Genomic DNA, 24,305 nt, shown 5'->3' with positions numbered 1-24,305 from the left:
AGTTTCACATGTGCAATACAAGGATTTGAGACACAGCCAAAAAACTCAGACTGAGTCCCACAGTCTCACTGTACCTTGCCTAATTTTCTTTTTTGGAATACAGGCTTTGCTTTGAATGCAAGAACACGTTTTCTTTTAGCATTCCCTGTATTTTATCTATGAGCATAATAGACAGTAAGCCACGGCTTGGAAACTGTCTAATGCCATGCTATCTAATACTGTAGGTAAAAACTTTCCTAATATACATGCAGTATTTCTTAATCACCTCTAATTTGCTTTAGAACTTAAAAACAATTGACTGATAAGACATACATAACACATTAATGGGTAGTGGCATACCTTGAATTTCCAGATAGTGGCATACTGATATTTAGCTCTTTAAATAGTAACTATGGAGTCAAAAATTGATCCTTGCAGAAAGGACATTACAACTTTTAAGACATTGTTAAAACATGGTTAGATTATGTAATCTGTTTATTTATTTTACTGGATAGAAGCGATAAAACTAAATGTCCATGTAACACTGTTAGAAGTTTAAACTTCTATCAATAATTGGCTAATTGCTCGGTTGGTTCTAGTCAATACTCCAGCCAATATAAAAACTATAGGAATGTTTTATACTGTAGACATTAGGTTTCCATGATTCATAGTTGGCACTAGATAGAACGAAAAAGCATCCAGTTTTATGTTTAAAATAAATGACATAGTAATAGTATCAAAAATATATCAAAATGCAACAAGGTTATAAACCTTTTAGCAGACCAGCTAATAATAATTTGATTTGTGCGTAAGACAGGTGCATCATAAATCAGTTGAGGAAAATAGTATGTTGGCATTGAGATTACTTTGAACAGAAAAAATGCATACAATTCAACTGAGGAAAATAGTATGTTTCCATTCATACCAGCCATAAAAAATCAACTAACTGGTAGTTAAGGCAATTATACCGCACAGGATGAAACCACTGGCAGTAAAGTTTACCAAACAGGTGGGGCACAACTTGTGAATGATGTAAATATAATTATCCATCTATACCTCATTCGTGCACACAAGCACATTTCATATACCTGTAGATGAGAAAAACAAATGCACTACAACTTCTGCAAAATATTTTAGACTAGTTCAATGAATGTCAGCCTGAAAATTCAATTCTTTCTCAACGTGAATTTGTACATGTGAAATTATGTAAACGGGATATAAAAAGACATGGGATATGTGCCTTGCAGGCAAATGGATAATGTCCTTGAAAATTTAAATTGATCCAAAAATACATTGTTGGATGGTATACGCACAAAGAAGCAAAGCACCAAAGAGCTTCCTACTGTATGCAGAAAGGTCAAACGATCTAAGACAGCAGTGCTCAAACTGGGGGGCGTGGGATTTTCAGGGGTGGGGTGGTGCAGCGGTTGCAGAGCCCCCGCGCTTTTCCCCCAGGCATGTAAATGAAATGCCTGGGGAGGCATGAGGCCTCTGCATCTTCCCTTACCTGCTCTCAGCCGGCTCTTCGGTGACGTGTCGCCATGACAATGTGGCGTAATTTGGGTCAAATGGCAATGCTTCACATGATGTTGTGACATCATATGATGCGTGGAGCCCGAGAGCAGGTAAGGAGCTGGGTTGCGCAGGCAAGGGGGAGCGCAAACTGAAAAGTTTGCGCACCCCTGATCTAAGATTACAGCATTGTAGTTTAATACAATTTTGAATGTCACATTGTGACAAAAAGACACTCTGGAAACTGGATTACCATCATAACATCTCTTCTCTGACCCAAGAGTAGAAATATATGATGCAATTGAAACGCCTGAAGTGCATTATTGCTTTAAGTTACTGAGTGGATGGAGCCATGCCAACACGTCAAATAACACAGACATAGTAAGAAAGTAATGCAATTATATCTTCATACTTACATACTCTGTCTCCTGTTTGTATTCTGAAGAAAAATTTAATGTGTCTGTGCTTTGTTGATCATAGTCTACTTTATAGCGCTGAGTATTTTTGGCTTGTTCTTTCCTGATGATTTCTATTTTGGTGTGAGGATTGTGATATGACACTCTTGGTATATTGGGTAGTGCTTGATTCTCATTGCTGCTTGGAATCTTATCTTCTTCCGAATTGCTAAAATTCCCTAAAAAAATACAAAAGGATAAACAAAAAATACAGTGATGTTGTTAGAATAGTTACAAAAAAGTACATATTTGTTCATTTCAACACACACATTGGCCGGGATTCATTCAGCACCGATGACTTGAATGGCCATTATTACTTCACATCAGCGCATAGTGAGTCTCCCTCATTTATTTATAGCTGCAACATATTGCATTATGTCATAATGTGTATGTTATATGTATGCATGTACAACCTTATATAGCACCACAACTGTACTCAACGCTTTACAAGAGAGAAAATACAATAGAGGGAATTATAATACAATTAGTACAATGAAAATATGGTCTGCTTTCCGCCGTACGGTAGCAGGTCTACCCCGGGGACTCAAGGCAGCCTCCCGGGAGGTCCCTTTCAGGTTCAATGTGCTGGACAGGATAGCTGGACAGACGTCTGGAGACAAATGAATAATTTGGACACACACAGTATCGTTCTTATTCACTGGTCTGCTTTAATGGGCATATGCATCAGTTCTTATAGCCCTTTCAGGGCTTTGTCACATATATGTGTAGCCAGGTCATCTTTTTCCCCCTGCGACCCCCCCGGGCGCCTCCGTGGTCACGGACGCTGTCGGGTACTGCCAGCGGCAAGCGGCAGACCCGACGGCCATTCAGGAGGGTGGGGGCTGAGGAGGGAGCTCGCCGGAGTGCAGGAGATCTCCGGCGGCTCTTGCACAGGGCGCCGCCATGTTGCGCCGGTTCGCGCATGCGCAGAGAGTCCCCGGCGGCCCGAGATAGTCGCGCATGCCAGGAGAGTCGCGCGAGAGGTAGGGAGAGATTGCGGCGGCCATTAGGGGTTAGTGTAAGCACAGGGAAGGCGCGCACGCGGCCCCAATGTTATAGTAAGGGCCTCGGGACTACAATTCCCAGGAGGCATAGGGAGACAGGCACCAGGTGCCTGATAGGAGCCAATAGGGCTGCAGGACTGCCAGGAGAGCAAGTGGATACATTTGGCGGGCTTGCAGCTACGTTGTCAGTCAGAGGAAGGAGCAGTCAAGGGAAGGAGGTAGGGTACAGGAGCGAGGGACTCCCTGTACTAGGCCAGCACCCCCTTGGCCCAAGATGGCCCTGAGTCCCCCAGTAGTGTGAGTGTTGCCAGGGATAGCCCTCAGGATAGGGAACCTGTCACTTACTTTAGTTGGCACTGGGGAACAGAAGGGAAGATAGGGACAACTGGGGGGTTTCATAGCGGTAACCAATCCGGGGAGCCATAGCCCAGGGTCCTGTTGTGAATTAGTGGCACGAGACAGCTGGGGGGTTTCATAGCGGTAACCAGTCCGGGGAGCCATAGCCCAGGGTCCGTGTTGCGAGTGGCGAGGCCACTGGGGGGGTTTCATAGCGGTAACCAATCCGGGGAGCCATAGCCCAGGGCGGCGTTGCGCGTAGTACGAGGCAACTGGGGGGGGTTCATAGCGGTAACCAGTCCGGGGATCCATGGCCCAGGGCCCGTATTATGAGTAGGGTGGGTACAAGACCTACCTATATAGGATAGGCAACCCCGAAGGCCCTAGGAGAGTGACCCTTAAGCCACTTAAGGATGCTGTGCTATAGGGACGGCCTGTAGTGCAGGGTGTGTCACGTTGCTGTATCGTTAGTGAGGGACTCAGCGGATGCTGCGGTTCCAGTGAAGGAGTTCGGACCCACGTTGGGGTCACAGAGAATATCGCCAGGATAGGATCAGACGGATTCATCACGCGTCTGACCCTTTGTGAAGCGTTGCTGACCCGAGCACCGGAGTGCTCGGCAGGTATCTACAGTTCTAAGTGCACCACCGGGCCCTTAGCTTAATAGTGACTGCGCAGTCACCCATTGATTCTCTGCAAGAGTGCGGGACATTGGGTGGGGTTCTTTGGACACTGGGTGGGATCATCTAGTGTTGGGGAATCGTCCTGCGAGACGTCACGGTTAGTGTCTCCTCCTGAGAGGGACACGGGTTATATTATGAATGTGATGTGTCGTATTACATGTTAGTAAAGTCCTTAGTTATTATACCCCATTGTGTATGTGATCATTGAGTTTGTCCTGCGAGGATCCACTCCCTCTCTGGTGGGAGCCATCGCAGGTGGAGGCGCTGCACCTATTGAGTAAGTGGTTACCCCTAGTATAATTGCCCCAGGTTCCCCGTGGCGGAAGCTCAGCCCTCCTGCGAGCCAACAGGTAATGCACCACACCGGTAACACTGCATGTTCTACTCACCCACACTATATATGCGATTGGGTGGGGTGGAATACCCGTTACATATGTAATTCATTCAGGTTGCCAAGTTGCCATGTACACTTAACAGAAGCCAGTTGTCCTTAACAATGCCATATTCCTTTCAGTTACCCCCCAGCCCAGCTGTCGTTGCTATAGTTATCCTTAACAATGCCATTTTCTCTCAGCTAACCCCCAGTTGCTGTGGCTGTCGTATGTTGCTGACAGGACAGTTTGAATATTTTAGGATTCCGGTCAAACAGGATGTCTGGGGCTTGATCTCAGCAGGGAGCAACTGTATTAGAAGTGACTTCTGGTCTCTGTGTTAAAACAGAGTTCCCATACTGTTTCCTTACAGCTATACACATTGTACCTGAGCTGACAAAAATGGAGCATATATTCTTAAACATATAAACATAGGACCCCTACCAAAATATACATTAACATACAACAAACAAGATCAGACAATGAGAAAGAAAATCCCTGCCCCAAAGAATTTACAATCTAAGTGGTATGCTTGAAGACCTGCAGAGACGGCACGTGAGGGAATAAGTGCAGTACTGTAGATGGCAGTGCTTGACCACAATTGTTGGTAGGAGCAACTGTGGGTGTAGGACAGTAACCATGAGTCTAGACTACTGAAAGGCTTCATTTAAGAGGTGAATTTTTAGAGTTGACAAAGGAGGGGAGAGAAGGTGCTTGGCGTATACAGAGTTCCAAAGGTAAGGGGCAGTGAGGGGAAAAAAGATTAAGGCGAGAGAGCAGTAGAGGTGAAAGGAGTGGAAAAGAGACAGTTATGGGTACAGTGCAGGACACGAGCAGTGGCATAATGAGAGATCAAAGCTGATATGCATAGAGCAGCAGTTAAGTGGAGGGCCTTGAAGGTAAGGAGGAGAACTTTGCAAGTGATCCAAAACTTGATAGGAAGACAAGAGAGGAATTTAAGGAGGAAATGAACAGAGACTGTTATGAGAGAAAGTGAAATTATTCTAGCAGCAGAATATTGGATAGATTGCAAAATAGAAAGTTGTGATGCAGGAAGCACTGTTAGCAGTATATTACAATAATCCAGAAGGGAAAGGATAAGGGCATGCATTCGTTTTATCAGTAGCTCGACAGAGGAAAATATGGATCTTGACAATATCATGGAGAAAGAAACAACACATTTTAGCTATGCCATGAATGTAGAAAGAAAGGGAGTCAAATAATGTCACTCCTAAGCACTGTGCTTTGGTGACAGGAAATATGGTAGTATGTTTGTGATGGAAAAGGGGGATATTAGGCAAGATTAAGAGGAAAATATGAGGCGCTCAGTTTTAGACATATAAGGTTTAAGGTGGCAAAAGGCAATCCACAAGACAATCAGAGACTTGGGACTGGATTGCAGGTGTGAGGGTAGTGGTGGATAGATATATCTGCGTATCATCTGCATAGAAATTATACCAAAGGCCAAAAGAGTTGATAAGGCCACCAAGTGATAGTGTGTAGAGAGAGAAAAGGAGAGGTCCCAGAACAGAGCTTTGAGGTACACCAACAGAAAGATCAACAGAAGACAAACACATGCTAGCAACAGACAATTAAAATGTGTGATGGGAGAGGTCTGATGAGAACCTGGTAGAGCTTTGTTGTGGACACCAAGGGAGTTTAGAATATAAATCAGAAGAGGGTGATCGATAGAATCAAAGTCAGCAGAGATCGAGCATGATTAGTAGGGGGAAATGACCATGGGATTTTGCATCATGAAGATCATTGGCTAATTTAGTGAGCACAGTCTCTGTTGAATGACTGTACGAAAGCCAGATTGTACGAAAGCCAGATTGTAAAGGGTCGAGGAGGAATAAAGAAAGTTGATCATACGAGAGAACAGAAGATGTTCTAGCAGTTTCAAAAAACAAACAAACAAAGCGCACAACACTCATCGTGAAAAATGTAATAAACTATGTTTATATATAAGGTGTTTCAAGGTTATGCATACATCAAGGTAGATTAATCAAGCATAGAGCCACAGAGTGGCAGTTACCAGCGTCTGCAACCAGGAACCATCAGAGCTTCACTCTCCTTTCCACCTACAGGTAGGTGAAATGCCAGATAATTGATGACTCTGCCACGGTCTTAATGTCCTGTAAATAGCGTCAATGCGTTTAGTGGATCCTGGGGAGTGGTTGTCCTTTGCTCGCAAGTAGTACACAGGTTCCTCTGCAGACCTCACTATGTTTCCCAATCAGTCGGGCAGCATGACGGCGTGGTCCCGCGGGCCCTTCTGTGACGTCAGAGCGCCCACTCTGCTTTGAGTAACAGCGTCTGCCAGTTTGGAGGAAAAAGGCAGGAGCATACAGGGCAGTAGTAAATAAGGCACGTACTGTCTAGGGTGTTTTTGAAAGCAGGTGTGACCACTGCATGCTTAGAAGGGGGGGAAAGTGCCAGAGAGCAGGGAGGAATTAAAGATATGGATGAGAGTGGAGACAAGAGTAAGAGCTCTGGCAAGGTGTGAGGGTTTAGGATGGAGAGGGAATATGGTAGAGGGAGAAGGAAAAATCAGCTTACAAACTTCCAACTTTATAATAGGAGAAAAGGAGTCAAGTGTGGAAGAAAGATATTAAGGTAGAAGCAGAGAAGAGCGGGAAGGGGCAGAAAGAATCTGTGTGGAAGCTTCTCCATTGCCTTTAAAGTGGTCAGCAAAGGCTTGAGGAGAAGTGAAGGAAGGATTGGAAGTAGGAGAAGGAGGTCAGAGGACGGAGTCATATACAGAAAAAAGACGCATGGATTTGATTTGTGAGTGTCTGAGCGAGGAAAAGTAGTGTTGTTTGGCCATAAAGAGAGCAGAGTTAAAACAGGAAAAGAGAAATTTAAAGTGCAGAAAATCAGCATGAGTGTGAGATTTCCTCAAAACGTGTTCAGTGGAGCGAGTGCAAGTGTGAAGAAGCATGTTTGTGAATTTAGTCAAGGTTGTGGGTTACAGGGATGAGTGTGTCAGAGCCGAGAAAGGGTATATAGAGTTGACAAGATAGTCAGGTTCAGAGGTAGGAGAGATAGAAGTTAGCGTTCGGGGAAGATACCAGAACAGAGAGGTCAATGGAGTGAAGGTCTCGAGCGTTGCGAGGAGAACAGGTAGGAGAGGGAGTGAGGGGAATGAGTGGTGGTCAATGAGTGGAGGTCATAAAACAGAAGGGGGGAGAAAATCAGATATAGAACTATTTTTTAGTAAAGACCAGGTCTAAATAGTGACTATCCTTGTGGGTGCTGGAATGGGTTCATTGGTTGAGGTCAAAGTAGGAGGATAAAGAGAGGTAAGATGCATGGGAGACTGAGGGATCATCAATATGATAGTTGAAGTCCCCCAGTTAAAGGATAGGAGAGTCAGAAGCGTGAAAAAAGGAAAAACATAATTCAAAGTCTGAGAGAAAGTAGGAGGTAGAGGCTGTAGAGTTCAGTGTTCTGTAGATGAGTGCCACATGGGAAAAAAAGCTGGACAGCATGAACCTCAAGGGAAGAGAGAGAAATGGAGGCATAGGGCGGAGCGGATATTGGCAGTGGAAAGAGAACTACCCCTCTACCCTGGTCATAGGGGCATAGCGTGTGAGAGAAATAGAGACCACCATAGGAGACTGCAGTCGCTACAGCAGAGTCATGTTACTGTTGGAGCAAAGAGCTGAACAGAGAGAACGTGAGAGAAAGCAGAAGAGGTCATGTACATCCTGAACCTTGTTGGTCAGAGAGCGGACATTCCAGAGGGCACAGGAGAAAAAGTGACAAGGACTAGGGATTACATTATATGGATTAACATATACACCTGGTGGCGAGGGGGAAATTGATAACCCTGCTCAGCTAGTTACCATGTAGGATTAGGATGTATGGGTTATTGTGCTGTGGTGAGAAATGTACTAATAGTTAACATGAGAGAGAAAGAACTCAGCTAGTTTAGCACTCAATAACCTGTAGAGCAGGCCTGCACAACTCCAGTCCTCGAGGGCTGCAAACAGGCCAGGCTTTCAGGATATCCCTACTTCAACACAGCTGGCTCATTTGGTGGCTCAGTCATACTGAGCCACTAATTGAGCAAGCTGTGCTGAAGTAGGGATATCCTGAAAACCTGTCCTGTTTGCGGCCCTTGAGGACTGGAGTTGTGCAGGCCTGCTATAGAGTGTAGTATGAAAGAATTTAAATTAATCTTTAATTACAACTTAGTTAAAATAAGATGCACAAAAAGAACAAACTACTAAATCGCACATGAGACCAAACTGATTGCCAAATTAATGGTGTCGACTGGATATGATAATTGGAGTGATGCAATATTCCCCTCCTTGGGTGAACACTGACTCAAATGTCAGTATTAGTAGGTCAGTAATACTAACGTAACACCAACCTAATCAAGGATAGTACCTTAATGTGTCAGTTATAATCAAACAAAATTCAAACTGATGGATATCAGGATCATATAAATTGCCCCAAAAAGTTTAAAAATAAATATACACTTATATCTGCATTCTGAATCAGTCATAGTGAGTGTGAACAATAGTGACCACGTAGATTAATTGTTGCTAGTTGAGCCCTAATATAGCTCTATGATGAACAGGTGCCAGCTAAAAAGCTAGCTCACTCCACTCCTTAGATCAGGCCTGCACAACTTCTAAAGTGAGAAGGGCTGAACTGCTCCAAGGAAAACAGATTTGGGCCGCACGGGTAAAATTATCATCATCATATTTCCCCCAGCACCCATCATCATCATATCTTCTCCCACCCCCCCCCCCCCACAGATCATCATATCACCCCCCCCCCCCCAGATATATGAGGGTGATGATGACGGGCGCTGGGGGAGTTATATGATGATGATGAGTGGTGCTGGGGGAGATATGAGGATGGTCCTACCAGATAGGGCCATATATTGCTTTCCTGGGGCTCAGGACAACAGTTTCCAATGCCCCCCCCCCCCCAGTGTTGGCGGCTTTTGCTAGACTCCCCCTCTCTCTCTCACACCCCCATCTCTCCCACTCACATCACCCTCTCCCCCCTACACCTCACATTACCTTCTCCCCCTCTGCAACTCACATCACCTTGTCCCCACCTGCACCTCACATCACCCTCTCCCCCCTGCATCCACATCACCCTCTCCCCCCTGCACCTCACATCACCCATCACCCTCTCCCCCCTTGCACCTCACATCACCTTCTCCCCCCTTGCACCTCACATCACCTTCTCCCCCCTGCACCTCACATCACCCATCCCACTCTCCCCCCCTGCATCCACATCACTCTCTCCCACCCCTGCACCTCACATCACCCATCACCCTCTCCCCCCCGCACCTCACATCATCACATCACCCACCCACACCCCTCATCTTCCCCCCCAGCACCTCACATCACCTAACCGCACCCATCACCCTCTCCCCCCTGCATCCACATCACCCTCTCCCCCCTGCCCCCCACATCACCCTCTCCCCCCCTGCACCTCACATCACCCTCTCCCCCCCTGCACATCACACTCTCCCCCCCTGCATCCACATCACCCTCTCCCCCCTGCACCTCACATCACCCATCACCCTCTCCCCCCCTGCATCCACATCACCCTCTCCCCCCTGCACCTCACATCACCCATCACCCTCTCCCCCCCTGAACCTCACATCACCCTCTCCCCCCCCGCACCTCACATCACCCTCTCCCCCCCGCACCTCACATCCCCCATTACCCTCTCCCCACTGCACCTCACATCACCCATCACCCTCTCCCCCTCCGCACCTCACATCACTCACCCGCACCCCTCATCTCCCCCCCCACACCTCACATCACCCAACCGCACCCATCATCACCTCCCCCCCCCGCCCTTCACATCACCCACCCGCACCCCTCATCATCTCCCACCCCCCCCGCCCAACACATCACCCACCCGCACCCCTCATCATCTCCCCCCCGCCGCTCACATCACCCACCCGCACCCCTCATCATCTCCTATTCCACACATCACCCACCCGCACCCCTCATCATCTCCCCCCCCACCCCACACATTACCCACCCGCAGGAGGTGTTCGCGTTAGCGGAAAGAAGGTAAGAAGCGCGGGGGGGGAGGGAGGTGGATCGCATCAAACTGCTGGCACTCCATCGGCAGAACGGGTTGGGGATGGGGGGGACAGCGCGTCACAAAGCTAGTGCTCCGTCCCCACTCACAATTCTGGCACTCAGTTTCGGCAGAGCAGAAGCGGGGGGAGCGTGTCACAATGTGCTCCTTCCCTCCTGTGTCTCCAGAGCCGGCTCGGGGGGGAGAGCCAGGGAGTCGTCGCAGGCCACACAGAGAGTCCAGGCGGGCCGCATGCGGCCCGCGGGCCATGTTGTGCAGGCCTGCCTTAGATGAACACTGACTGACAGAGTTTGTCAGTGTGAGTAGATCAGTGGTTTGGACATAACTCCACCCAATTCACTAGTAAATTGACCAACAGTTTAAGGACTGATACATGTATCCATATCAGCGCTATGCACTATAGCTATAGTGGATATGAACAACAATTGCCACAAGAATGGGTGCTAAACCCTGATATAACTATATGGTGGGCAAGTGCTAGCACACAAATTGGCTCACTTGCAGTATTTGTAAACACTCTTTGGGTGTATATTTCTCATTAGATACAAATATTGCAGCTAAGATTGATTCAATACGATAGATACAAATGTTGCATCGTTTTTGCTGCTAAGATTGATATAATAGACTGCTTTAGTAATAAAAAGATATCCCGTTTCATATATACCTAGACAATACTTGGTCAATTAACATAAACACATAGAAAAAATCCTGATAATTAATATCGGATAGAGTACTGGATAGGTGCACAAACTAAGTATATAATGTGGTACCGTTAACCACTAGTTTTGACACTCATAGATGTAAAAACGTTTGCAGGCATTAATGGTATCTAGCAATCTGAGTTCCGTAATCTTGGCATTTATAGTAGTAAAGTGAATTCATACATAGTAGTACTGGCTGCTAAGGCTATCTGTATATGTGGTGTTCTCAACCACTATGCTCAAAATCACAACCCTAATATTGGAATGAAATTGCTGAATATTTGCAAGAACTCAGAGTGATACTGCCAGTAGATTAGTCAGCCTCTGCCGATGATCGTTTCGCGCTTGTGTGCTTTCTCAAGTCTGATAGGCTGGGGGGGCGTGATCTCCCCCAGTCGTCCTTTTGTACACAGTCTTCGCTTCCTATTGATAGCTACCTTTAAGCCCTTGGGTGCCGCTGTGTGATGATGAGGGGGTAACCAGGCTCACTAATAAAGGTTAAGCCCACTTGGTTGCCCCTGATCCATGTTTTGGGGCCCTAGAGTGTCAGCTCTTGGGCCTGACTGTTGTATATGTTCTGCCATGCATTGGGTGTCAAATATGCAACAATAAAGAATGTATGTGTCTCTTGCCTTTCCAGGACTGCTAACCAGTGGAGATTCTCAGACTTTGAGTTTCAGGGTGGACTTTCCGGTAAAAGTGTTGTCGGATTGTATCTAGCTAGCCGGGAACCAGAGGTACTGGTCACCCCCAAAATGTACCGAGGAACCGAGTCAGATTCCCGTGTACATGTATACACAGAGTCCTCCCTGGAAAGCAGTTACGTGGCTCACCACCAGGATGCCTTGCTTCAGCACAGACCAGAAAGGTAAAAGGGAGCATAGGGATACGCGTATCCCCGGTATAGTCAGGGGTCCCTAGTTAAGTGGGAGTCCCCATCAGTATATGCCCCGCACACCGGAGGTTGTGAGAGTGAAATTATTTCTAAGTCCAGCTTCGGTACATTAGAAGCGACTCTTAAACTTAACCTAAGCCATTTTTCGAGCTACTTTTTAGCTAACTTCTTATAGGAAGGTCTAGGAGCTCTAAAAATTAACGTGCACTTCTTTTCAGTAGATCCTAGGGGACGAGGGACTTAGAATAATTTTGTGATATTTTAATTAACATGATGTATAAAGGTATATATGTTTTATGCACTGGAATTTCCAAGTCCCTGGTTCCGACAGACCAGATGGCCACCAGCCTTGGTGCCACCGAGTCTATAATAACTGGTGGCATCAGGGGCAACGCACCCCAGCTGCGAAGCAGATAGCCCAAGAACGGGTTCCTTCCACCAAGGATCCCTGCCAAGTCATGGAAACAACCCCCAGCGGGACGTCCCATGAAGTGCCTGTCCTGATTTCCTCGTCCCCACAGCAAGGAGCGGCGGAAATCCCGGAGCACCAGCGGAGCTGCGGCAGATGGATGGCCGGAGCAGACACCTCACCTCGGTCACAGTCGGTGACTGGCAAGCAGTCGGATTGCTGGATTCAGGTGCTGCGGTAACCCTGGTATGACCTGATATGGTACGACCAGAGGCATTGCTCCCGGGACCCGGGATGCAGATCACCGTGGCGGACGGTGAGCCACAATTTCTCCAGATTGCCCGAATCTTTTTGGATTAGGGGAGGGACAGGGTGTGCGGGAGGTGGGGGTTTTACTCGGTTTGGATGCGGAGGTGCTCCTCGGCAACGACCTGGGTCCGATGACCTGCACCTACGATCGGGTACCAAGACCCGCTGCCGTGGCGGCAGTCACCCAGAGCCAAACGGTGGCAGCTCCAGTCCCCCTGCATTTGGGACCAACGTTAGCGGATGTCTCTGAGGAGACCGGGGAGATAAGCCAAGCTCAGTCGCAGACTCAGACCGACTTACTGTTTCCCCTTACCGTACCCCGTTCATCCGACATAGACATGACCGGGGGTGGCCAGAATTAGGGACCCAGTTTAGGGAGGCAGTGAAGACAGACCCCAGCCTGGCCGGAATGAGATTTCGGGCGTCCGAGTATCAGGCAGGGGAGGGCGCTGATCACTGCCTATGGCACAGGGGACTCCTGTATAGAGAAGCGGGGATCCCGGAGGTAGAGGGGGTGACCGGTATGTGACAGCTAGTAGTGCCCCAGGGGTACAGACAGCAACTGTTACAGGTAGCCCACTCTATTCTGCTAGCGAGGCATCAGGGGGTCACTAAGACGAGAGCCCGGCTATTGCAGCGTTACTACTGGCCGGGGGCGTCCCGGGATGTGGGCACTTTTTGCCGCTCCTGTGACTCTGCCAGCGGGTAGGTAAGGCGGGCGACCGTGTGATGGCACCCCTGAACCCACTACCGGTAATAGGGCAACCCTTCCAGAAGGTAGCGATGGATATTGTAGGGCCCCTTATGATTCCTAGTAGGTCAGGGAAGCGCTACATCCTCACGGTGGTGGATTTTGCCACCCGGTACCCTGAGGCAGTAGCACTCGACACCATCGATGCCAGGACAGTAGCGGCGGCACTACTGAACACCTTTGCTAGGGTAGGTTTCCCTAGTGAGATCCTAACCGATCAAGGGTCGCAGTACATGAGTGAACTGTTAGTGTCACTGGGATGCATGTGGTGTACAGCAGCACCGGCGCTCTACCCCTTACCATCTCCAGACAAACGGATTATGTGAGAGGTTTAACGGTACCCTGAAGCAGATGCTTTGGACCTTTATAGAGGTGGAGGAAAAAGACTGGGAGATTCACTTGCGGCACTTGCTGTTTGCCTACCGAGAGGTACCGCAATAATCTACAGGCTTTTCTTCCTTCGAGCTACTATATGGTCGCAGGGTACGGGGACCTCTGGACCAATTCCGGGAGGGATGGGAGGGGGAAGCTACTGATGCTTCTGTGATCCAGTATGTAGTAGATCTCCGAGACCGGTTAGAAATTCTCATGGGAGTGGCCCAGGACCATCTCTGGGCTGCTCAGACCAAGCAAAAGCAATGGTATGACCGGACTGCCCGTAGTAGAGAATTCATCTCAAGTCAGCAGGTGCTTGTTCTTAAACCCACTCGGGAGAACAAATTGATGGCTGCCTGGTCGGGACCGTATCCGGTTCTCCGAAAAATGAATGAGTACAACTATGTTGTACAGGTAGAGCCAGACAGGAATAAGACTTATCACATAAATATGTTGAAAGAGTACAAAGCTCCGAGTATGGGAGCGGTGATGGCCATTTGTAGCCCACCGCTGGAAGATCTGGCGAGCAATTCTCTGCCTGATCTCCTAGGGGAGGCTAGGCAGGGAGGCACTGTAGAGCAGGTGGAGATAGGAGGTCAGTTAAGTGTTAGGCAGAATGTAGAGGTCAGGGACATACAGAGGCCAGGGACATGCTAGAACAGTATAGGCCCCTCTTCACTGACATGACAGGGAAAACACACCTCACAGATCACCCAGTGCTCACAGGGGACCTGCGACCTCTGCATAAGCACGCTTACAGAGTGTCAGCAGAGGTCAAGACAAGTATAGAGAGGGCGATAGAGGAGATGCTGACCCTAGGGGTAATTACTCCCTCCCAGAGACCTTGGGCTAGTCCGGTAGTCCTAGTTCCTAAGAAGGACAAGACCACATGGTTTTGTGTGGACTGCCGCTTGCTCAACGCTGGGGCTGTCTCAGATGCCTATCCCATGCCCCGCATGGATGAGTTATTAGATGAACTCGTGGGGGCAAGGTATCTGACCACCATGGATCTGAGCAAGGGGTATTGGCAGATCCCACTGACCCTGGAGGCTAGGGAGAAGTCAGCCTTCATCACCCCGAGTGGCCTCTATGAATTCCTAGTGATGCCATTCGGAATAAAGAATGCCCCGGCTACCTTCCAACGCCTGATCAACCGGTTACTGGAAGGGATGCAAAGTTATGCAAGGGCTTATCTAGATGACATTGCTGTCTTTAGTAACTCCTGGGAGTCCCATTTAGGACATGTAGCTGCGGTGCTAGATAGTATTAAGGAAGCTGGGCTTACCTTAAAACCCACAAAGTGCATGGTAGGGATGGCTGAGGTCCTGTACTTAGGGCACAGGGTGGGTGGAGGGCATCTGAAACCAGAGCCAGCCAAGGTAAAGGCTATAGTCCAGTGGCCTGTTCCCAGAACCAAGAAACATGTTATGGCATTCCTAGTCACCGCAGGGTACTATAGGAAGTTTGTCCCACAGTACAGCGCCGTGGCCATACCCCTGACTGACCTGACAGGAAAGCGACAGCCTGTGCTTATTACCTGGTCTCCTGCCTGTGACACTTCATTCCAGGCGTTAAAGACAGCCCTTGCCGTTGCCCCCATCTTGGCTGCCCCGGACAACTCCAAACATTTTCTGATCCAAACTGATGCTTCAGACTTTGGCATTGGGGCTGTGTTAAGCCAGGTGGGGGAGGACGGCAGAGAGCACCCTGTGGTGTACCTCAGTCGCAAGCTACTCCCCAGGGAGGTGGCCTATGCCACCATTGAAAAGGAGTACTTGGCAATTGTGTGGGCACTAAAGAAATTACAGCCTTAGGCCTCGTCCATGGTTCCGGCGGGCGTGCTGAGGCTCAGGGAAAGCGTGTGCTTTCCCTGGCCATTAGACAGCGCACCGTCAGGGGGCGGGCAGAGGGCGGGACAGTGACGTCATGGAGCTGGTTCGCCCTCATTGGGCGAACCGCTCACGTGACCGGCCCTGCGCTCCGGCGAGTGCTGAAATGTAAAATTCTGGTAAGACCGCGCCCTTGCGGAAGCGTAGGCGAGCCCCTACTAAAGCCACTCTAATTGCGGCTGTAGGGGCTCAGTGCTGACCGGAAGCGCGCCTCAGCGCTCCTCCGCCAGCAAGCAGCAACCATGGACGTGGCCTTATGTGTATGAGCACTCTTTTACCATCATCACTGATCACAATCCCCTGAGTTGGCTGCAGATAGCCTCAGGAGAGAATACCAGCTGTTGCGTTGGAGCTTGGCACAGCAAGAGTTTGATTTCACTATCCAACACAAGAAGGGTAGTGAACACAGCAACGCGGATGGACTATCTCGTCAAGAGAACCCCCCTGAACTGGAGTTCTCCAACGGTGCCACCGGTGACCCGCTTCCCGTGAGTGGCAGCGGGCTGCAAGGCACCCACTGAGAAGGGGAGGTGTACCGATGGAGAGGGGGTGGGCCCAGTAATAAAGGGGTTACACCCCACAGGGCCACCCCCACCATCTTATGGGAGGCGAGAGGTTAACAGTTATAATGTTTAATAGTGTTTTTATTCCCCTGCCTCATTGCAAACTGTCTCTCCCCTGGTTATATGTGTTTTTCCCCTTACAGTGTGTACACCCAACACATACACTGGGATCAGGTCGGGAGGGAATGGGTGAATTGCATTAACATGTTTATGGCCCTTTGTTCCCCTTCCCGCCTTATCTATCACCATTTGCAGCTCATCCCATAGGCCGCCATTGGAACTCCATGCAAATCAATGGAGATTTCCATGGTTTTGGCATAATATCTGAAAAGACCAGCAGGTGGCGCCCGAGAGGACAAGCGGACGCCACCATTGAAATGCATGGAGTAATGTATTTCAATGGGGATTCCTCAAGTCCGACCTCCAGAAACGAGCTGGCAGCCAGCCAAACCGCAAACCCCGAAAGCGGATACATTTTCAATAAAGAGCGTTTGATCACTCAATTGGCGTGGGAACTTGGTCACGGCCAAGTTCATTCATATTAAAATTGTATCTCTGGTCCTATAGCAGATAGCGGGTTAATTCTTTTTGCCCCTAGCTCAGGGAGACCCCCTTACTCTACCCCAACCAGGTCCGACGGTCAATGACGGCGAGAAAGGGTCGCGCCGACCACGAGGGTCCCACCATTGACCGCAATGGCGGAGAAAAGCCGCGTGGCATTTTAACACAAAGTCTAAAAGTGTACAAAGTGAAAACCCATTGCCCCGGTTCTGTAAGGACTAGAGGGCTGAGATTTGGCCACCATGTAGTCACTGCTCCGGCATGATTGCATGGCAAATTCCAGCCTCTCCAATCAACAGAACGGAATATGGGTAACTGTTTAAAATGTGATTCTGCCATTGAAGTAATGCAATTTCTAGCACGTCTGTTTAAAGTGTATTTCTGTAACTCCGGTTCGGTGGGTCCCAGCGAGCTGAAAATTGGCCATCCTGTAGAATCCTCTCTGGCATGAGGATCTGGCAATTTGTAGCCTGCTCGGCCCAGCCAAACAGAATATTTTAATAGATATGTATTTGGGGAAATGTACTGTATTTTATGCCTGGTAAAAAACCCATAAAAGATACTAGCCCCTCCAGTATGTTAATGATCAGGGGGCGACCGTATACATAGTTACATAGTTACATAGTAGATGAGGTTGAAAAAAGACGTACGTCCATCAAGTTCAACCTATGCTAAATTTAGACAAGATACTTTATTCTATATCTATACTTACTTATTGATCCAGAGGAAGGCAAACAAAAAAACCCATAAAGGGTACAAATGAATTCCTTCCTGTCTCCAAGAATTGGCAATCGAATTAATCCCTGGATCAACATCCTTCCCATGTATACTTATTTGGTATATCCCTGTATACCTTTCCCATCTAAAAAAATGTTGAACCTTTTTTTTAACAAATCTATTGTATCTGCCATCACAGTCTCCATGGGTAATGAATTCCACATTTTAACTGCCATTACTGTAAAGAACCCTTTCCTTTGTTGCTGATGAAATCTCCTTTCCTCCAACCTCAAGGGATGGCCCGAGTCCTTTGTACTGCCCGTGGGATGAATAGTTCTTTTGAAAGCTCCTTGTATTGTCCCTGAATATATTTGTATAGAGTTATCATATCCCCTCTTAGACGCCTCTTTTCTAATGTAAATAAATCTAATTTAGCTAGCCTCTCCTCATAAGTTAGAATGTCCATCCCATTTATTAATTTGGTGGCTCTTCTCTGCACTCTCTCTAGTTCCATAATGTCTTTTCTTAGGATTGGTGCCCAAAATTGTACTCCATATTCAAGGTGTGGTCTTACTAATGCTTTGTAAAGGGGCATAATTATGATTACTTCCCTTCCATGCATTGCCCGTTTGATGCAAGATAAGATCTTGTTTGCCTTTGCAGCTACTGCATGACATTGGGCACTATTGCTAAGCCTGCTGTCTACAAGCACTCCTAAATCCTTCTCCATCAAGGATTCCCCCAATATATCTCCATTTAATTTGTAAGTCGCCTTTTTATTCTTGCATCCCAAATGCATAACCTTACATTTATCTGTATTAAACCTCATTTGCCATTTACCTGACCACATTTCCAGTCTCTCCAAGTCCTTCTGAAGAGAAATTACATCCTGCTCTGATTCTATTACCTTACAAAATTTAGTATCACCAGCAAAGATGAGACTTTGCTCTCGATCCCAACCTCAAGGTCATTAATAAACAAGTTAAAAAGCAGGGGTCCCAGTACCGATCCTTGAGGTACTCCACTCACGACTTTAGCCCAACCTAAAAAAATCCATTAATGACAACCCTCTGTTGTCGGTCCTTTAACCAGTTTTCAATCCAGGTGCATATATTATTACTGAGTCCAATTTTCTTTATTTTGTACACCAACCTCTTGTGTGAAACCGTATCAAAAGCCTTTGCAAAATCTAAGTAGACCACATCAACTGCATTACCCTGGTCTAAATTCCTACTTACCTCCTCAAAGAAATAAATAAGGTTAGTTTGGCAAGATCTATCCTTCATAAATCCATGCAGACTATTACTGATAATTTTGTTTTCCATTAGGTATTCCTGAATATTATCCCGTATTAAAGCTTCAAGTATTTCCCTACTATTGAAGTCAGGCTTACATGTCTGTAATTTCCCGGGTGTGATCTAGCTCCCTTTTTAAATATAGGCACCACATCTGCTTTACGCCAATCTTGTGGTACTGAGTCCTTGAATATTAAATATAATGGTTTTGCTATTACTGAGCTTAACTCCTTGAGAACTGTTGGATGTGTGCCATCGGGGCCAGGTGCCTTATTTACTTAAATTTTTTCAAGTTGCTTATGAACTTCTTCCTCAGTTAACCAATTGGTCATTAATATGGAGGTTGTGGCTTCCTCCTGCAGCCCTACTATTGAACTTGATTCTTCCCTGGTAAACACAGAGGCAAAGAATTTGTTTAACACCTCTGCTTTCTCCTTATCTCCAATAATCTGCCTACCCATCTCACACTGAAAGGGTCTTATATTTTCTTTTCTCATTTTTTTGTTATTAAGGTACTTAAAGAACTTTTTAGGGTTGTCCTTACTTTCTATTACAATCCTTTTTTCATTATCCATTTTTGCTAATTTAATTGCCCTTTGCAATTTTTGTTACATTCCTTATAATTCTGATACGATGTCTCTGTCCCTTCTGACTTAAAGAATCTAAACGCCTTCCTCTTCTTGTCCATTTCCTTCCCTACCTGTTTATTTAGCCACATTGGTTTTGACTTATTTCTTTTATACTTATTACCCAAGGGTATACACTGATAAGTGTGCTTTTCTAACAATGTTTTAAAGACTGCCCATTTATCTTCTACATTTTTCCCTACAAAAACATCATCCCATTGTATTACTACTAGATTAGACCTCAGTTTATTAAAGTCTGCCTTCCTAAAGTTTAAAGTCTTTGTTGAACCCAAGTAATCTGTTTTTTGATAATTTATTTCAAATGAGACCATGTTATGATCACTGTTACCCAAATGTTCCAGGACTTGAATGTTTGTTATTACTTCTACATTGTTTGATATGACCAAATCCAGAACTGCCCCTCTCCTGGTTGGTTCCTCAATAATTTGGGTCATATATTTATCTTTAAGCACCACCAAAAACCTGTTTCCTTTTGTTGTAACGCTAATCTCATTGCCCCAGTCTATGTCTGGATAATTAAAATCCCCCATTATGCAAACATGACCCAGTTTTGATGCCTTCTCCATTTGCAAATGTATTTTAGCTTCCTCAATCTCACAGATATTTGGTGGTTTATAGCATATTCCCACAAACATTTTCTTTATACTTTTACCTCCACTGCTAATTTCTATCGACAAGGTCTCTACTTTTTCATCATTCCCTTCATAGACATCATCCCTTATAATAGGTTTTAGATCTGGTTTAACATATAGACATACTCCACCTCCCCTTCTATTTGTTCGATCCTTCCGAAAAAGAGAATACCCCTTTAAATTAACTGTCCAGTCATGAGTTTCATCCCACCATGTTTCAGTAATGCCTATGATATCATACTGCTCCATTGTAGCTATTAATTCAAGCTCCCCCATTTTATCTGTCAGGCTTCTTGCATTAGCAAGCATGCATTTAAGTTTTTTTTCAGCCTGTACTATTATCTTATCTGCTCCTTCCTTTCTGCTCCCACTTAGTTTAGTCTTTAGAAGTTTTCTAGTATTATCTCTATTTACTATGGGTATCTCACTGCTTGTCAAACTTGCACTTGCCCCCATTCTACCTCTATACCACCTTGTATCCACATCTATTCCATTTAGTTCATTATCTGTTTCATTTCCCTCCCCCCTCCATCCTAGTTTAAAATCTCCTCCAACCTTTTTAGCATTCTCCCCCCTAGCACAGAGGATCCCTCTTCATTGAGGTGCAATCCGTCCCTAGAATATAGATGGCACCTCTCAGAAAAGGAGTCCCAGTGCTCTAAAAACCCAAACCCCTCCTTCCTACACCACTTTCTTAGCCATGCATTAACCTCCCTGATCTCCGACTGTCTCCCTGCGGTAGCGCATGGCACTGGTTGTATTTCAGAAAATACTACCTTGGAGGTCCTTGCCTTAAGCTTTTGGCCTATATCCCTGTAATCATTTTTTAGTACCCTCCATCTTTCTCTAACTTTGTCATTGGTGCCAACATGTACCAAGACCGCCGGGTCAATCCCAGCCCCCCCCCAACAATCTGTCTACCCGATCCGCAATGTGCTGAACCCGAGCACCCGGGAGACAACAAACTGTTCGGTTCATGCGGTCCTGGCAACAGATTGCCCTATCTACCTTAATAATGGAGTCCCCTACCACCACAATCTTTCTTTGCATTTGAGCATCTTGAGTCCCCACTGTGCTGGAGGAACTATTCCCCTGGCTGCTAGAGGAATTAGTCTCCCCCAGCCTTGCCATTTCTGCCCCAACATTCCCAATATCTTCACTCAACATGGCAAATCTATTGCGATGTGGCAGCTCAGAAACGACCTGCCTCTCCCTATTGCCCCTGCTTCCCCTTCTAACTGTCACCCAGCTACCTACCTGCTCCTCACTAACAGCAACTAAGCTACCTACCTGCTCCTCACTAAAAGCGCCACCATCTGCACCACTAGTCGAAGCAAGGGCCTGCTCAGTGAGCTCTAATTCCCTTTCAAGTTGCCTCTTCAGATTAGCAATCTCTGATTCTAAAGAGACCACCTGCTCACACTTCTCACAGCGGTATGCTCCTTGAAACAGCTGCTCCAAGTGCACATACATGTGGCAAGATGTGCATTGAGTGGCATTTTCAATCCTGCTCATTCTAGCAACTATGAAGTTTAGAAGTACTAACAGTAAACTGTACTTCAATAAACTATACCTTGTTTAACTGCTTCCTTGATCAAACTGCTTCTGGTTCTAACTGCACACACTCTAACCAACCAGCACTTCAATCAACCACACAGATTAATCAGTACACGCAAGCTCTGGATTTGTTAGAAGCCTCTGTTTAAATAGGGACACCCACCAGGTGTGTTAGGTTATCAATTAACTAACCCCACCCACTGCAGGTGTGTTAGGCCAGCCAATTAACCAACCACACCCACTCTGCCTCAGGCAGGAGAAAGGGGAAAAAAAGGTACAGGCTTCAAATTACAGCACACTTTAAAAATAGATTAACCCACTGCACACTCCCCAAAAACAGCCACCTCTGCTAGTATACCCAGTACTTCCCTATCCTTCTGGTTCTAACTGCACACACTTTAACCAACCAGCACTTCAATCAATCACACAGATCAATCAGTACACGCAAGCCAATGTCTACACCAAGTCCCCTTGGTCAAAGGCTACCCCACCCTGATTAAGTATTCTAGGGTGGAGAAGAGCAGGACATGAGTGTTTATGATAGATGTTGAAAATTACACTTAAAGTCAAACTTTCCCTGTCCAGATCCCCTTCTGGCAGACTCAGAGACGCCAATTCTTTAGCGTGGGGTTAGAAAAATGGGACCCAGAGTGAGGAATTGAGCGCATGTGCCAGCTATCTGGGGGCAAGTACCAAAGTGCTTCCCACGTTAGCTGACTGCAAACTTATAATAGCTGCTGTATTTTAGTATTACAATCTATTTAATTTGAATTCTAAAAAAAAACAGCTCAGATCATAACTTGCTGCAGCTGTAGGTGGGTGGAAGGAAGTGGTGCGGTTACCAAAGCTCAGTACTGAGCCTTTATCCTAATGCGGCCGTAGCGGCGCAATTCTGATAACCGCAGGCAGATGCAGTATATATTTTTTTTCCCGGAATATGTTCCGGTATTTTAGCGCTCGTAATATTAGCATATTATTAACGCTGTCTGCAATACCGTCTAAAAACTCAGGTGGGCGTTCGTGAGCTGTTGTCTTCAAAGTCTAATACTGTAGCAGTTCAACCTACGTCAGTACACAGTCTGCGTGTGCACGCGCAGTAATTGTAAATTTGCATATTTATACATGCATGTACAGTGCTGTATGTCTCATTTGAACATTGTTGAAACGCATAGGCGTGTACTGTAACAGTATCACATTTCGGAGTATACAGCGCTCTCCCCTCGCTCGCCCCCGCACACACACAGGCTAATGTACTGCACTGACTGCAGGGTATTTCAACTTCTTATCTACAGTACACCTCTCCCACGCCATTCCTTTGAATGGATGGCTTTCTGTCTACAATCACATTCCTGTCATCACATTCCTGCGTGCAGAGCCTGGTTTGATTTATTCTTCTGTGTTGCTTATTAATGCTCATTGTGGGAAAAAAAAGTTCAAGACTGACCAAAAAAAATTTTTCTTATTTTTTCTCGTCATTTTTTATTTTTATTTTATCCACAAGCCTGCCTAAACCATCTTGATATTACGATATTCAATCTGTGCTGTAGCTTTTGACTGCGACACTGTGCGTTTGACTGCACATGATTGATTTGTGTGATTTTTATGTATTTGGGGGTGTGGGGATTAAATTATTATGATGCCCTGCCTGTTGAAAATATGTAATGTCTTTGAACTACAGTACAGCTAATCCTTCATGCAGCTTTACCCCCTTCCCCCTCGCAGACACACACAAGGCTCGCCCAAGGATTACACCCTCTTATCGACACCTCTCGAAAACCATTCATTTTCATAAGCTTGTCTTTGTGCTTTTCAACCTCTCTTAGACCATTCGTTAATTTTCCTATTGTTGGCTTTCCCTTATGTTAATCTGATTATGTAACCAATTATGAAAAAGGTAACCAATTATTAAAACTGTATGTCTTCTTGAAGAATCCCCCCCACACACATTCACAGTGAATTTAAAGTTCAAAGAAATAAAATCTTGATGTAATTAAATATGTATTTTATTTTATCAGGAAAGAAAAATACAAATAATCATTGAGAGAGGGCGGGTTTTGTGGGAATCATGACTGTAGATACACTATTGAAGTGGGCAGAAAAGAAATAACAAAATAGTACAGCACAGTTGAAAATTGAGGGCCGGTGGATAATCATGAATAATGCACATTGATAATAATAAAAACAGTAATACAAATTTTCCGTCTATGGGGCCTATGCAGAGAACTACGAGAATGGCAATTCGCCATACTTTAAACTCACCATATTTTTGGCAGATTCCCCTCGCAGTATGCAGGAAGGTGCGCATACCTGTGAGAGGAATCCGGCAGAGAGATGGCGAGCCCTGGCGAGAAGGGCTCCGCTGGCGAGATCTGTCAGCAGAGAGCGAGATCCGCCTCTCTCTACACAAATCTCGGCTGGAAAAAAAAATGTGTACATAACAATTTGATTACTATTGTAGATGTGCAGGGGGGCTCCGGAGATGAACCGCATTGGTTTTATGTCCGGGGACCCCCTGCTTCCCGAGATACAGGCCCCGTTATGAGGTGCCGGTATCTCCTATGCATTGAGATAGTCCGATCA

The 24,305-nt window shown here is 46.4% G+C and overlaps 1 protein-coding gene across 1 annotated transcript in view; it reads right to left on the bottom strand.

Moving 5' to 3' along the window:
- Positions 1–24,305, bottom strand: part of IGFBP3 (insulin like growth factor binding protein 3) — a 190,724-nt gene that overhangs the window by 80,889 nt on the left and 85,530 nt on the right. The window contains exon 2 of the mRNA XM_075586424.1: positions 1,908–2,125. Coding sequence (XP_075442539.1) covers positions 1,908–2,125 — 218 coding nt within the window. The remainder of the gene's footprint in view (positions 1–1,907; positions 2,126–24,305) is intronic.

Source organism: Ascaphus truei, chromosome 2 (assembly GCF_040206685.1).
Source record: "Ascaphus truei isolate aAscTru1 chromosome 2, aAscTru1.hap1, whole genome shotgun sequence".
Classification (NCBI taxonomy): domain Eukaryota; kingdom Metazoa; phylum Chordata; class Amphibia; order Anura; family Ascaphidae; genus Ascaphus; species Ascaphus truei.
This window is presented reverse-complemented; position numbering and strand designations above follow the sequence as displayed.